Here is a 16,788-nt window from a genome sequence, read left to right as displayed (position 1 = left end):
TGGCGGCGGCACTTGCCCCGGAAATACTTACCATTGGTTCACTTGCATTTTTGGAATCTCTTGGCTCCCCACCAATTAATATTAGTGATCTGCCATGATGTAGTCACCCTTTTAATGTTTTTTTTATTGTTGTTGTTTTTCAGCTTTTAAAACCGATCTCCGGTAAACTTAAAACCCAATGGGACATGGGTATAGAGCAAGCTAAAGAAGCCATATCTATGTCTAAGGAGGAGAGGAAGGAAAAGTTTACTTTCATCTACATCAAGGACCGTCCCCATCTTAACCCTAAAGTATCCGGGGAAGCGGCTATCCCCGTGGAGGCTAACAATGAAGACGAAGATGAAGAAGACGAGCCACCAGAGAGCCCCAAGAAAGATGATGAAGTGCCCAGCAAGAGGCGGAGGGCGTCCAGGAATTCATCTTCTAGCTGTCAAGACACTGACCCTGATTGGAAAACCACTACCGCGAGCTCGGAGCCGAAAAGTGGCATGATGTCAGCTCCGCAGAAAAGGAAATCCGGAGGGCACGGTGCAAGAGGGAGAAAGGGAGATGCTGTGAACCAGTTTCTAGTATTTTGCCAGAAGCACAAAGACGAGGTTGGTCATCCGTGTTTTCCTTACTTTGCGGCATTAGTTTCTTAGTATTGCACATGGTTTGCAGTATTTGGGGATTCTTTTATTTTAACAAACTTTACATAAATGTATAGTACAAGTGACTATAAGAAACAGTTTCTTCATGTATGAGCCATATCTTTCTCTCCTCTGCCTCCTAAATTCATCATTCACTTTAATACTGCTAAAATCTGTCTTGAGAGAGAAGATGGGCTTTTAAGTTCACTGAGGGATCAGTTTACAGCTGCTTATAGATGTTCATGGAGAGGCAGAAGCACACTGACTGTTCTTCTGCTTTTTATTGTTTAGTTTACCACAGAGCTGGGCTCACATTTACACTACTCAGTACTGCTGTGTAATGTCATTCCTGCTGCTTCTGAGGATGTTTTGCATAGAAACAAGAGAGCAGGAATCCCCTCTCGTGTGTAGTGTATGGGAGACCTCATAGTAGCTAGTCTCCACCATGGCATTTATTCGTAAAAGTCACAGGAAACTGACCACTTTCAGGTGATAGTAGTGTGTGATACAAAGAAAATTCCACGTTATCCTCCAATCTTGATAGGTGATGTCACAGCTCACCTCCTCCTCCTGTACAATGACTGATAACACCTCTATATACAGTAGATAACACAGGATCCACCATTCACAATAGGTGATGTCACAGCTCACCTCCTCCTGTACAATGACTGATAACATCTCTATATACAGTAGATAACACAGGATCCACCATTCACAATAAGTGATGTCACAGCTCCCCTCCTCCTCCTGTAAAATGACTGATAACTAGTGATGAGTGAACGTGATCTGAGAACGTGTTTAGAGCATGCGAGTATCTTGGGCATTATTATTTTTATTATTATTATACATTTTTATAGCGCCATTTATTCCATGGCGCTTTACATGTGAATACGGGGCAAATATAGACAATTACATTAAACATGAGCAGATAGCATGCTCGGATAATATATTCGAGACCCTGCAGCTGTATGATTAGTGGCGGTAGACAGCCGCAACACATGCAGGGATTGCCTTTTAGGCAATTCCCTCATGTATTGAGGCTATCTACTGCCATGAGACATGCAGCCGTGGGGACTTGATCATGTTATCTGAGCACGTCCAAGATACGCGGATAACACCCGAGCATGCTCTAATAACGCGTTATCTGAGAACATTCGCTCATCACCACTGATAACACCTCATGTACAGTAGATAACACAAGATATGATCTAACATTCACAACAGGTGATGTCACAGATCACCTCCTTCAGTGCGATGACTGATGTCTAGTAATGGGCGAACCCCTGGATGTTCGGGTCCAGCGGAACAGTTAAAAAAAAAAAAAAAAGAGCACTACCCAAACCCTGACCCCATTCACTTGAATGGGGTGGACAAATATCCAGTGTTTGCCATGTTGTATGCATGACAGCGTGGCAAACACTCCCTTTGATAGGTGGTAAACTCATTACCACCGGTCAGAGAGCCGCGGCTCCCACACTATCAAATCATATCGTGAGCACGCAACTGTGAGTGGAGGTAAAATAATTAAAAAAAAAATTTATTTTATTTTTTTAAAGAAAAGGCGTTGGTTTCTCCTGTATTTTTTTGATAACCAGTAAGGCAAAACTGACAGCTGTGGGCTGCAACCTTCAGCTGTCAGCTTCAGCAAGATTGGTTATCAAGAATAGAGGAATCCTCACACAATTTTAACTATTTAAATGCAGTTAAAAAAAAATAATGGCTTGGGTCCCTCCCCTCCTCCCATTTTTAACAACCAGCCAAGCTAAAGCAGACAGCTGGGGGCTGTAAGGGGCCATGGATATTGCCCCCCTCAGCCAAAAAATAGCAGCCCGCAACTGCCCAGAAAAGGTGTATTATTATTATTATTATTATTATTTATTATTATAGCGCCATTTATTCCATGGCGCTTTACATGTGAGGAGGGGTATATATAATAAAACAAGTACAATAATCTTGAAAAATACAAGTCACAACTGGTACAGGAGGAGAGAGGACCCTGCCCGCGAGGGCTCACAATCTACAAGGGATGGGTGAGGATACAGTAGGTGAGGGTAGAGCTGGCCGTGCAGCGGTTTGGTCAATCGGTGGTTACTGCAGGTTGTAGGCTTGTCGGAAGAGGTGGGTCTTCAGGTTCTTTTTGAAGGTTTCGATGGTAGGCGAGAGTCTGATATGTTGTGGTAGAGCATTCCAGAGTAGGGGGGATGCACGAGAGAAATCTTGTATGCGATTGTGGGAAGAGGAGATAATAGGGGAGTAGAGAAGGAGATCTTGTGAGGATCGGAGGTTGCGTGCAGGAAAGTACCGGGAGACGAGGTCACAGATGTATGGAGGAGACAGGTTGTGGATGGCTTTATATGTCATGGTTAGGCTTTTGTACTGGAGTCTCTGGGTGATGGGGAGCCAGTGCAGGGATTGACAGAGGGGAGAGGCCGGGGAATAGCGGGGGGACAGGTGGATTAGTCGGGCAGCAGAGTTTAGAATAGATTGGAGGGGTGCAAGAGTGTTAGAGGGGAGGCCACAGAGCAGGAGGTTACAGAAGTCAAGGCGGGAGATGATGAGGGCATGGACTAGGGTTTTTGCAGATTCTTGGTTTAGGAATGTGCGGATCCGTGAAATATTTTTGAGTTGGAGGCGGCAGGAAGTGGAAAGGGTTTGGATATGTGGTTTAAAGGAGAGATCAGTGTCAAGGATTACCCCAAGACAGCGGGCTTGTGGGACTGGGGAGAGTGGGCAGCCGTTTACTGTAATGGATAGGTTCGTTGGGGAGATCGCGTGAGATGGGGGAAAGATGATGAATTCTGTTTTGTCCATGTTAAGTTTTAGAAATCTAGTGGAGAAGAAGGATGAAATAGCAGACAGACATTGAGGGATTCTGGTTAGTAGGGAGGTGATATCTGGTCCAGAGATGTAGATCTGTGTGTCGTCAGCATAGAGATGATACTGAAAGCCGTGAGATTCTATGAGCTGTCCCAGGCCAAAGGTGTAGATGGAGAAGAGCAGGGGTCCTAGAACTGAACCTTGCGGGACTCCGACAGATAGGGGGCGAGGTGAGGAGGTGGTGTGTGAGTGGGAGACGCTGAATGTACGGTCAGTTAGGTATGATGAGATCCAGGATAGGGCCAATTCTGTGATGCCAAGGGATGAGAGGGTCTGCAGCAGCAGGGAATGGTCCACTGTGTCAAAGGCAGAGGACAGGTCCAGGAGGAGGAGGACAGAGTAGTGTCGCTTGCTCTTGGCGGTTAATAGGTCATTGGTGACCTTAGTTAGGGCAGTTTCAGTGGAGTGGTGTGACCGGAAGCCTGATTGAAAGCGGTCAAAGTGTATCTATTAGATGCGCCAATTATGGCACTTTGCCCGACTCTTCCTACTTGGCCTGTGGTGGTGGCAAGTTGTGTTCATATTTGTGGGGTTGATATCACCTTTTGTATTATCCGGGGACATCAAGCCCACTAATGGAAAAGCTTCTAGAAGAGACCTGTCCATTACTAATCCTACAGTAGTACAGTAAATAAAGACAAAGCCAGAATAAAGTCCTTTATCTGAAATAAAAAAACGGACATTTTCTTTATTTTAAAATCTATAATATAACGCTGGGAGCGTCACTCTGTCCGAAGCCTTTATAGACTGCGCAAGCGCCGGCGCAGTCTGGGCCTCACAGAGTGACGCTCCCGGGAGATCGCAGTGTGCGTTCACACTGAACGCACACCGCGATCTCCAACAGAGAAGCAGGGACCGCCAGGAGGGTGAGTATCGCCTATATTCACCTGTCCTGCGTTCCATCGCTGAGCGCCGCCATCTTCCCGGTCTTCGGCCTGTAACCTTCAGTTCAGAGGGCGCGATGACGCGCTGACCGGGAAGATGGCGGCGCGCAGCGCTGGAACGCAGGACAGGTGAATATAGTAAGTGCTGGGGGGCCTGAGCTGGCGGCGATACCGGCACCTGACCCCCACAGCGTGCCGGTGTCCCCGCCTGCTCAGGCCCCCCAGCACTCGGCGCCGAGCGGGTCAGAGGCAGTATGGGGACGCAGGATGGAGCAGCACATAAGGATGGGGACGCAGGATGGAGCAGCACATAAGGATGGGGACGCAGGATGGAGCAGCACATAAGGATGGGGACGCAGGATGGGAGCAGCACATAACAGGATGGGGACGCAGGATGGAGCAGCACATAAGGATGGGGACGCAGGATGGAGCAGCACATAAGGATGGGGACGCAGGATGGAGCAGCACATAAGGATGGGGACGCAGGATGGAGCAGCACATAAGGATGGGGACGCAGGATGGAGCAGCACATAAGGATGGGGACGCAGGATGGAGCAGCACATAAGGATGGGGACGCAGGATGGAGCAGCACATAAGGATGGGGACGCAGGATGGAGCAGCACATAAGGATGGGGACGCAGGATGGGAGCAGCACATAACAGGATGGGGACGCAGGATGGAGCAGCACATAAGGATGGGGACGCAGGATGGAGCAGCACATAAGGATGGGGACGCAGGATGGAGCAGCACATAAGGATGGGGACGCAGGATGGAGCAGCACATAAGGATGGGGACGCAGGATGGAGCAGCACATAAGGATGGGGACGCAGGATGGAGCAGCACATAAGGATGGGGACGCAGGATGGAGCAGCACATAAGGATGGGGACGCAGGATGGGAGCAGCACATAAGGATGGGGACGCAGGATGGAGCAGCACATAAGGATGGGGACGCAGGATGGAGCAGCACATAAGGATGGGGACGCAGGATGGAGCAGCACATAAGGATGGGGACGCAGGATGGAGCAGCACATAAGGATGGAGCAGCACATAAGGATGGGGATGCAGGATGGAGCAGCACATAAGGATGGGCACGCAGGATGGAGCAGCACATAAGGATGGGGACGCAGGATGGAGCAGCACATAAGGATGGGGACGCAGGATGGAGCAGCACATAAGGATGGGGACGCAGGATGGAGCAGCACATAAGGATGGGGACGCAGGATGGAGCAGCACATAAGGATGGGGACGCAGGATGGAGCAGCACATAAGGATGGGGACGCAGGATGGAGCAGCACATAAGGATGGGGACGCAGGATGGAGCAGCACATAAGGATGGGGACGCAGGATGGAGCAGCACATAAGGATGGAGCAGCACATAAGGATGGGGATGCAGGATGGAGCAGCACATAAGGATGGGGACACAGGATGGAGCAGCACATAAGGATGGGGACGCAGGATGGAGCAGCACATAAGGATGGGGACGCAGGATGGAGCAGCACATAAGGATGGGGACGCAGGATGGAGCAGCACATAACAGGATGGGGACGCAGGATGGGAGCAGCGCATCACAGGATGGGGACGCAGGATGGGAGCAGCGCATGACAGGATGGGGACGCAGGATGGGAGCAGCACATAACAGGATGGGGACGCAGGATGGGAGTAGCGCATCACAGGATGGGAGCAGCGCATGACAGGATGGGGACGCAGGATGGGAGCAGCGCATGACAGGATGGGGACGCAGGATGGAGCAGCGCATGACAGGATGGGGACGCAGGATGGAGCAGCGCATGACAGGATGGGGACGCAGGATGGAGCAGCGCATGACAGGATGGGGACGCAGGATGGAGCAGCACATGACAGGATGGGGACGCAGGATGGAGCAGCACATACCAGGATGGAGACCATATACCAATATAAATGCTCGCCACCCGGGCGTAGAACGGGTTCAATAGCTAGTAAGTTATATTCCCCTAACGCCCATTATAGTGAATCCAAAGTTTCCTGTAATAAAATAAGATGTATCATTTCTCCTTGCGGAGAGTGACATGCTAAGCATGTGGAGATGAGGAGACTTAAAGCCGCAATGCTCCTCTGGGAAATATGCAAATTGTCTCTTCAGAGAGGAAGTGGACTAGAACTCTAGTGCCACCTATTGGAAGTAGCGATCCTAACACTCAATGTCGACCCGTTAACGAGCCTTGTCACATGACTTGGGATAAAAGCCAAAACAATCTCAATTTGCTGACTCTGTAATACTGTAATAAAATAAAAAACGATATCCCTCACCTGTCCAATGTTCTGTCCCACGCCGTAATCCATGTCCGCGATAAACAGTTTTCAAGGTGAAAGGTGCCAAGATACGACCATCCAGGCTGAGAACCACGTCAGAAACGATCGGCCTCCAAGACGACCATTCCCAAATGGTTCAGTTCTGCTGTTGTGGAACCCCTAAAGGCCAATGACAAATTTGCACGCTTCTGGTTTAATTTCACAAGGGCGATCGGGGACCTCCTGGGTGATCAAACATTAGACCCCTGTTTTACCAATCTGCAAGGCTCTGCCACCTGGGCCTCTGTCCACACCTTCACCAACTTCTACAAGATCTACTCTATGGTTTCATCGTCTGCCAGCTTTGGGTGTAAGTTGTAGTATGGCACTGTCTGTCTTAATGCTATTACAAAAATGTGGATTTCTTTATCTCTTCATTGGGGGACACAATGGCTGACACTAGGCAAAAAAGGAATATGGCTCCTCCTCAGCAGTATACACCCACCGACGGGCACCAGGTACCTCAGTTTAAGCTTAGTGGCTGTAGGAGGCGAACCTGGATCTGCTCCCAGATCTGCATTTTCCTTTGAAGATTTTCTGTGTTTGATCTCTTTTCCTTTTATTTTTCAGGTTCCTTTTTCTTAGGGTAACAGGGTGTAATTTCTCACCCTGTTTTCCCGTATGTATACGACCAAGAGAGCAGTGTAGTGTCACCCACATCGCCCACTCTCGGACCCGCAGGCAGGGCTTCATTCCTTGTCGCCCTTACGGGGTGATTCCTGGTGGCCAGTCCTTGCCTTTTCCCCCCCTCACCCCTCTCCTCCGAGAGGAAGACGGCGGCCACCAGTGGTGACCTTCCCCCTTCTTGTAAGGTATTGATGCCGTCTTCTGCACCATCTCGCCCACGGCGTATCAGACAATTGCAGGGGGGCTTTTTTGATTTTGGCCGGCAGATCTCTGGTTGTTCACGCCCCAGCATTTCAGCCAATAGGATCTTAGCTTTTCCTTTCACCGGCCGGCAGACTTCAGCCTGCGGTGACGCAGTGAGCCTGCATCTGGCTTAGTACGTCGCCATATTGTGTGCTCACTGCAGACCGAAGGACGCTCTGCACACGAGGGGGATACCGCCATATTCTTGCCAATGCTCTGCTCACAGGGGAACACGGCTTTTACAGCTCTTTCTGCTGGTCATCACTGGCATCAGGTGTGCTCTTTCTTTCTGTCTGGGCTCCATCTCAGCAGTATCCCCATGCTCAACTTATGCCCAACCTTTGAGAGGTTTGTTCCTGTCCCTCTAAGGCCACTGTAATTCACTACACCTGTGCACTCTGCAAAAAGAAGTGGTCTTCAGGCCAGCCCTCCCCCCTTCTGCCAGTCCTGCAGCCCCACCACCATGTCTGCCCCGCACGAGCCCTCTAACGCCTGAGATGAGAGCACACCCCTCCCTCCAGAGTGGGCTGTTGCCATGTTTGTCAGTCTCCTTGTCCAGGTCCTGGAGCAACTTCCACATTTTTCTAATGCCACAAATGCTTTAAACACCTCCAACGGTGATTCACACGCACCTGACTGCGACCTTCACAGGGACAAATCGGCTTCAAAGGAAGCGGACTCTTTCCAGTTCTTCCTCTGGTACTCCGGGTCCCTCTGCATCCTCCTGGATGCATTCTTCACCCCATTATCCCTCCCCGGAGGCGGTTTTTTAGGTCGGATGTGGATTCTAAGTCTGAGTCCGATAGGGACCAAACTTCAAAGTTGCAGGATATAGTAAATAGCCTCACCTTGGCAATTACCCAAACGTTGAGCCTAAAGGAGGACGAGGCACCTGCTCGGGAGCACTCAGTTTCCTTCAAGCGGGTAAAACGTCCTTCCCGGAATTTCCCTAATCACAGAAAGTTTGAGACGAGCTTATCTAACCACTGGGAACACCCTGAGAAGCACTTCCCAGGAAGGAAGCATCTTGACATACTCTATCCCTTTTAGTCCAGACCTCATTGGTAAATGGGCAGAATCCCCTAACGTGGATCCACCGGTTTCTCGCCTGTTTTCTAAGACCGTTGCCTCTACCGGACGGTGCATCTCTTAAGGATTCTACAAACAGACAGATTGAATCCTTGGCTAAATCGGGTTTTGAAGTAGCTGGCGCCTCTCTCTGCCCCATTTTTGCCTCCCCTGGGTGACAAAGTCTATGTCTACCTGGGCAAAAATGTTTAATCAGGGTATTCTAGCGGCAGCTCCTCCAGAGGAGATGGCGAATTTGACAGGTCAGATTACCCATGCCGGCAAATATCTTTTGTCTGCTTCTTTAGATGCGGCAGGTTGCTCTGCCAGGGCTTCTAGCAACATCTTTGCTATACACCGCATCCTCTGGTTGAAAGCGTGGAATGCAGATCCACCATGAAAAAAATTCCTCACTGGTCTGGCCTTCCAGGGCTCTAGACTTTTCGGGTCCAAGCTGGATCAAATAATTTCGGATGCTGCCAGCGGGGAGAGCACCTCGCTGCCTCAGTCCAAACCTAGGCACCCTTTCAATATGAAGCGGTCGCTCCAGTTTTTCTTCTTTCGGCCCCTCTTCTTCAGGGACCTCCTCACAAAAGGACCGCTCTTCTGCCCAGGGGGAAAGGAAGAAGCCGTCCTTCAAACCAGCTTCTCACTGGCGAACAAAGAGTTGCTCTTCCAAGCCTTCAGGATCTCGCGCCAACAAGTTCAGTTCGGCTTGACGGGTCTCCCCCCACCCGGGAATCTTTCAAGGGTGGGAGGCCGACTTCTTCTCTTCCAGGACGCATTGGTTGTCGGTGGTCGACAACGCCTGGGTCAGAGAGTCCCTTTCGGTTACAAAATCCACTTTTCTCTACCCCTTTCCCCAGGAAGGCATTTCTTTCCGTCTCTCCCGCCAAGACAAGCGTTTCAGGCAGTCTATTCCCTGCTAACAGTTTTCAGGGTTCTACTCCCAATCTTTTCGTAGTCCTGAAAAAAGACAGATTGCTCAGTCTGATTTTGGACTCAAGCGACTAAACCGTCATGTTCGGACCCACCATTTCAGGATGGAGTGTATTTGTGCAATGCAAACATTTCGGTTTAGTATCAGAGATTCCTACGGTTTGCAATCTAGGAGAATCCTCATCAGTTCATGGCCCTTCCTTTCAACCTGGCCTCTGCCCCCAGAGTGTTTATGAAGGTCATGGTAGCTGTTATGGCCATCCTTCGTTCCAATGGGATTCTCCTAATTCCTTACTTGGACGATCTTCTGATCAAGGGGCTGTCCTGCCGACACTGCGACCAGAGTCTTCGGATCTCTCTGGACACTCTAATCCAATTCAGATGGATGATCAACAGAGAGTTTTCCTTGACCCCAGCTCAGCACCTGGTGTTCCTGGGTGTGAGGTTCGACACAACCCAAGCCTGTGTCTTCTTTCCAAAGGAGAAGTTTTCATCCCTCTGCCAGGCGATCCACACGCTAAAGCAACCAGCTCCTCTTCCACTCCTGCATGAGCGTTCTGGGAAAGATGAAACATGAAAGCCGTTCCGTTTGCCCAGTTCCATACCTGTCCTCTTCAGCTGGCCCTCTTGTCGGCTTGGGACAAGATGACCGTCTCCCTGGATTGGCCCGTGCTTTTCCCTCAAGATGAGGCAGTCCCTGACCTGGTGGACGCTATCAGCCTCAGTCCTACGCGGGAAGTCCTTTCTTCCTCTCCGGTAGCAGGTCGTTACCACCGACGCCAGTCTCCTCGGTTAGGGAGTTTTCTTTCTACATCACACAGCACAGGGCCGCTGGAACGCCCAAGAAGCCACTCTCCCCATCAATCTCCTTCCGATCTGAGCAATTTTCCTTGCCCTTCGCCGCTGGCAGACCCTCCTCGCAGGCCAGTTGCTCCGCATACAGTCGGACAACGCCACGGCCGTGGCTTACATAAATAATGTAATAGGATCTTAACCTTGTCCTTGGCGCGCTCCAGCGTGTTCCTTTTGAGCCCATTCAGGATATTTTGTTTTCTCTCCTGTCATGGAAAGTTGCCTTTTTAGGCACCATTACGTCCATCAGGAGAGTTTGAGTTAGCGGCATTGTCCTACCGTTCCATGTTCCTGATTCTACATCAGGACAAGGTAGTTCTCAGACCTGTTCCCTCCTACCTAAGGTGGTCTCTTCATTTCACATAATTGAAGACATTCTTTCCTTTTCCATATCCCTCTCCGGTCTACCCCCTCGAGAAGTCCCTTCACAAGATAGATCTGGTCTGAGCTATCTGAGTCTACCTCTCAAGGACTGCTTCCTTTTGTTAATTCGATGCCCTTTTCGTCATCTCTGAAGGTCGTCGTAGGGGGCTCCCAGCTTCTAAGTCCACTATTGCTTGTTAGATTCGTTCGGCAATACTGGAGGCATGCCACATTCAGGACATACGGCCTTCTCCGGGAGTGAATGCTCACTCCACTCGGGCCATGGGGGCTTCCTGGCCCGTTCGTCACCAGGCCTCGGCTCTACAGATTTGTACGAACGCTACCTGATCGTCCTTGCACACCTTTTGCGAGATTGTACAGGGTTCATACCCATACCTCGTCTGATGCAGGCCTGGGAAGGAAGGTGCTTCAGGCGGCGTTTACACACCATGGTTACCAGTGTCCCCCAATGAAGCAATAAAGAGCGATTTTTGGTACTCACCGTAAAATCTCTTTCTTGGAGCCTTCATTAGGGGACCGCTTTTGGGCCTATGGGTCTTTGTTGCTGGGTAGGTACATATGTTGAGTTTGGGTTGCTTCTCTTACTGCTTTAAGGTTGAGATACTTGGTGCCTGTCGGTGGGTGTATACTGCTGGGGAGGAGCCATTTTCCTTTTTTGCCTTTTTTTGGCCTAGCGACAGCAGCATACACCCATGGTTACCTGTGTCCCCCAATGAAGACTCCAAGAAAGAGATTTTATGGTGAGTACCAAAAATCCCTCTTTTTGTACTTGCTGTAAAATCCCTATCTTGTTGAATGCAGTGATGGGGGAGGGTCCGTTCTGGTTGTCTCTGATTTTATATTTACTGGTTTCAGGTGATATTGATTCCTAGTTTTGTTTTGTTTTTTCCTAGTGAATGTTTTTTGGGTTACTCTCCCACTGCTTTGGCACTAAGCCTTGCTCCTGATGTCTGAGGAGCAGCGGGTATAGCTCACCAGGTGTCGCCGCCAAAGCTTTTTTTTTTTAACTTTTCTACTTGATGTCAAGCTTCTCTTCCACAAGTTGAATACCTGTGTTTCCTCCCCCAATGTAGTCAACGAGAAAGTGATTTTGCAAAGATCAACTGAAAAAAAAAAAAAAAATCTGTGTTTGCTGTTAAATGGTAAAAAAAATGGGTGATGTATAGCATTTTAAATAAAACCCTCACTGTCAGTTTCGTATAAGGTTGGAGTTCCTCAATTGTCAGTGCCACACGTGTATGTAGAAGGATTTGCCGTGATTTTTGTGAACTCTTCCCCTTCTCTCCCTTCCGTAGGTAATAAGCGAACATCCCGACGCGTCCAGCGAAGAGATCGAAGAGTTACTGGAGTCGCAATGGAACATGCTCAGCGATAAACAAAAAGCCCGCTATAATACAAAGTTTGCCATAATCACCTCGCCCAAATCTGAAGAAGACTCTGGTAAACATGATACTGCACTGTACTCTAAGGCATTTAAATAGCTTTCATCATGCTTTTAAATGGGAGCAAAAAAAAAAACCCCCACCTTTCTACTAATCCCTTTTACTATATCTATATCGGCCATTGTTTTGTATGTTCCCGCTGACGTAGTTACATCTCCTCCTCGTCCTCCTCTTCTATTGTTTTACGTATAACGCAGATGTAGAGAGTCTATTTTATAGCAATGAAAAAAAAAAAGCCAACGGGAGGAAAGAAAAAAAAAAAAATTCCTCCCTTTCCTGGTTTTTACGTTTGGCCGAGATGCTTTTCGCCATATTGGAAGCGTCTGTACCAATTTTTTTTTATTTATTTTTTTTTTGCGCCTAACGGCATATTTTGGTTCAATTTATGTAATTATTCATTTTTCTTACTAAAGGAATTATACACACACGTTGTGGTTCTGCCGCAGCTTTTGCCGCCATTTTTTTAGTTAGAAAAAACAAAAATGGCAGCCACGAAGGCGAAACGACCCAGAAAATATTCTGTATAATATGTACGGCCGTTATCTGGAGCTGTAACCCGCCTCACCGTTATAACGCTGCCGTTTCCTGTAACCGCCGGTTAGTTGGCTCTTTATTGAAAGGTTGGGTGCAATGCCTTTAAGACCACTTCATTAAAGGGGCGCCTTCACACCTTATGTAAAATGTACATTTGTCTGTGGGCGGTTGACGAAAGTGGATAAGTCTGCTCACCCCATAAAATAAATGTTCCTTGTGTTGTCCCTCTGTTACTCCTCCTGGAAATGGGGAGTGCAGGTCTTTTTCTTATGGAGGTTGCAAATTATCTCTCTATGGCAGTTATTACCACCCCTCCTAGACTCTAGTCCGTGGTCTCTGACCCAGACCCTTGTTCTGCACTGATGAGGGGCAAGTACCGTGAAACATAATGTGAAGCATTTAGGGCTAAAAAAAAATTATTTTTATAATTGGGCTACATTAGAAATTTTGCACTTTTTTTCTTCTATAGCCTTCGTATTGCATTTCCTATTTCTGGCTGCAGAATGAGTTAACTGAGATTTCATCAGTGAGTTCACTCTCATTGACGGATGGGAGAGCTTTCATCTTTTTCTGAGATTACCATAGACCACAACAAAGTTGAATTCTCCGGGAAACAGCCTGTAAAAGTCAAATTGTGCTAAATTGTTAATGAAACCCAATCGTAAAAAAAAATATTTATTATAGCCCCAAATATATACATTTTTGTGAGGGGAAAAAAAAAGCCAATTAGTGCTTAACCCCCTTAAGATTGCTATTTCCTAAAGGTGGCACAAGAAGTCCAGCTTGCTTTTTTATACAAGTGGATAGATAAACCACCTAGAAGTGAATGAAGGAGGAGTAACAGAGGAATAAGATTTCTAGCAAAAAACTCTCCAACAAAAGGGAAACCTATAATGTCATGGGGGAAAAAAAATCAGGGCTGAGTCTACAATTAAGCTTGTTTTCCCTTAATCTAAAAATATTGTCCTTGGTTACCACCGCAATCAGAATAAGACATAAAATGATGGTGAACAGCAGTGAAAAAGCACATTAAAACAATACTGGGGTGACTGATTTTGATTTTCACCCTCCCCCCACCCAAATAAAATTATTAAGAGGCCATAAAAAAAGAAGCACCACTATGGAGCATGTATATAAAGCACAACTCTTCGCACACAAAACATCCCCTTATGCTGCTATGTTTACAGAAAACTTTAAAATTACTGCTGATTAAGTGGTTAATAAGGCTTACAAAAAATACAAGTCTTATTTCGAAATAATCCATTATGATCATTGAGTTAAAGGGTTATTCCCATCTTCCTAGATATCAATATTGTCGGATAGTCCTCGTAAAAACAATCACTTTTGCAATTTACTGCATGTTAAAATTTTCATCTGTTCCTGAGATATTAACACTAATGTTTCTAACTCGTTGCCTAGGAGACCGACCATCTCTGCTGCTTATCAGCCATGGTCGGTCTCCAAGGCAATAAGCTTTTAAACAAATGTTAATATCTCAAGAACGGCTGCAAATTTTAACAAGCAGTAAATTACAAAAGTGATTGTTTTTACGAGCTCTATCCATTATACTAAGTGGGCAGTTATTTTATCCAAATGCAAATAGAATTTTTTTTTTTTTTAAACGGAGGGAAGAAACACTCCTCAGTGCAAGTACGATATAGAGGCGGCTGAACATGGGCGACAGTTTACATTTATCAATCTCTGATGCTCCTTTTTAGGAAATGAATATTTCAAGTTTAGGATGTTTAAAAACCTGTTTTGGGGGTCTTGTAATGGGAACTCATTTCTGTTCCCACCCCTGATTAGTCTTTTATGGCATATATATCTAGTTGTAAGACCCCTTTTTAAAGGGATTGTCCAGCTAAAGTGTAATTGCATGCCTTTATACGGTCTACTAATCTAGAGGAGGCCTCCATCATCGTAAAAACTTGGGTTTGTCAATCTTGTTGCTGGTATTTGGATTAGGCTGAGGAGCTGAGCCCGCACCATATCTTGCACATGCAGGCTGTGTTACACATCCGGCTTCTGCCTGTAGCAGCAGCGAGCGGAGCTAGCTCTGATCACTGCTGCTAACCCCTTTAAATGCTGCTGACCATTTCGAACAGCGGCATTTAAGGTGTGCATTCCCAGGTTCAAGCTGTAAGAGACTGAGATTTTAGCTATATACTGAGATAGTGGTATTGAAGTATATAGAACAAGTGATCGAACGATCACAGGTTCAAGTCCCTTAAGTATGAAAAAATAAAAAAAAATGTTTTTGAAATATTTCAAAAAAATCCTGAAATTTCAAGAGACTTTTTTTTTCCTGTTAAAAATATATGCATAAAAAAAATTCTCCTCGTCCATACGGGTGCGATCTATCAAGTTGTAAAGTTATGTAATGCTACATTCACATTTGTGTCTTTGGGCGCAGTGTCGTCGACGGATACCGACGCATGCGTCATGCGCCCCTATCTTTAACATGGGGGGTGAATGGACATGCACCGGTATGCGTTGTGATGCGTTGTACGACGCATGCGTCATTTTGGCGCACCAGTCAGGGCGCGGGCGATGCTACATGTAGCATTTTGTCTGCGTCAAATTTCCAATCAAAAACGCATTTAACGCACTTGCGTCGTACATGCGTAACATAAAACACATTAGTGTCTATGATAAACGCATAGGGCGCAGGTGCCTGCGTTGACCTGCGTTGTACAACGCATGCGCCTTTTGAGAAAAAAACCCATTGATGAAGTGTCTACACATAAGCATTTGAGGACAACGCATGCATCAAAAAACGCTGCGTTGTGTATTTGCGTTGCGTCGACGACACTGCGCCCGAAGACGCAAATGTGAACGTAGCGTAACCTGTATGGTAGCGACCACGAACCCAAAAAAATAAATAAATGGAAACACCAAATCTACTACATATTGGGATAGAATCTCAGAGATGGATGGGAATACCCCTTTAAGGCTCTTGGAAGAAGGGGAGTGAAAATAAACAGCTGAACTCTGCTGCGATGGGAAGAGATGGGTTAAGACTACTTTTTTAATTATTTTTTTTTTTTAGCTGGACAACGCTTTAATTTTCAGTTTTCGTTACCTCTTGTGTACTTAACGGGGAATTCCCATTTCCAAGATCCTATCCCAACATGTAGTAGATGTAATAATATTGGCAAATACCTCTAATTAGAAATGTAGTATAGTTTTTCTGATTTCCTCTGTCTCTTTCCTCATGTGCAGACATTGCAGGAGCTTAGGTATCCATGGTTACGACCACTAGCAACTAGCGAACTGTCACTTCATCAGTGGACGTAACCATGGATACCTCAGGTCCTGCAATGCCTTCACATGAGGAAAGAGGCATAGAGAATAAAAAAAAAGACTATGCTACACTTCTAATTGAAGGGATTTGCTAATATTATTACACTTACTACATAATGGGATCGGATTTTGGAGATGGGAATTCCTCTTTAAGTCGGTTTAATAACACACCCAGGGTCAAGCAGAAAGTCTTTTTAGGTTATAAAATGCTGCTACAAGGCCCCCCAAAATAATACAATGAAATGTGACTTTAAATGACCCGAGACCGTCAGCCGGCCCCCTTCACACACGCAAAGGGGGCCGGCATCCTGGCTAAAGTCTGTAAATTGGCGCGGGTCCTTCAGAAGGAAAATGTCTCTAGAAGGTAGCGACCCATAAAAGACTTGACTTTGTATCCCAGACCACCCTAAAAGCATTTCTGGCGGTCCGACCCTCCCCCCCTTTGATCATATTATATCACCATTGGAGCAGTGAATATTTTTTGCCCTTTTTATCTCAGCAATTTGTCATGGAATATTGGCGAACAATGAAACAAAAAAAAACTTCTGTATCCTTCCAAGGTACAAAGCAGAAGAGCGCCACGGAGGACGTCGAGCGAAATGTGTGCGAAGAGCGACCAGAGAGGAGATCAAGAAGTAAATGAATTTCATGTTGTCCGTTCACTTCCGATCAGAAAT

At 47.0% G+C, this 16,788-nt stretch overlaps 1 protein-coding gene across 1 annotated transcript in view; it reads left to right on the top strand.

The window, feature by feature from the left end:
- The window catches only part of NSD2 (nuclear receptor binding SET domain protein 2), a 99,761-nt gene that overhangs the window by 24,333 nt on the left and 58,640 nt on the right, over positions 1-16,788 (top strand). Inside the window, exons 5-7 of the mRNA XM_069744886.1 lie at positions 144-596; positions 12,128-12,272; positions 16,672-16,746. Of these exons, the coding sequence (XP_069600987.1) occupies positions 144-596; positions 12,128-12,272; positions 16,672-16,746 (673 nt within the window). The remainder of the gene's footprint in view (positions 1-143; positions 597-12,127; positions 12,273-16,671; positions 16,747-16,788) is intronic.

This window comes from Ranitomeya imitator, chromosome 1 (genome assembly GCF_032444005.1).
Source record: "Ranitomeya imitator isolate aRanImi1 chromosome 1, aRanImi1.pri, whole genome shotgun sequence".
Taxonomy (NCBI): domain Eukaryota; kingdom Metazoa; phylum Chordata; class Amphibia; order Anura; family Dendrobatidae; genus Ranitomeya; species Ranitomeya imitator.
Note: the sequence above shows the minus strand (reverse complement) of the source record. Positions and strands in the feature narration are given on the sequence as shown.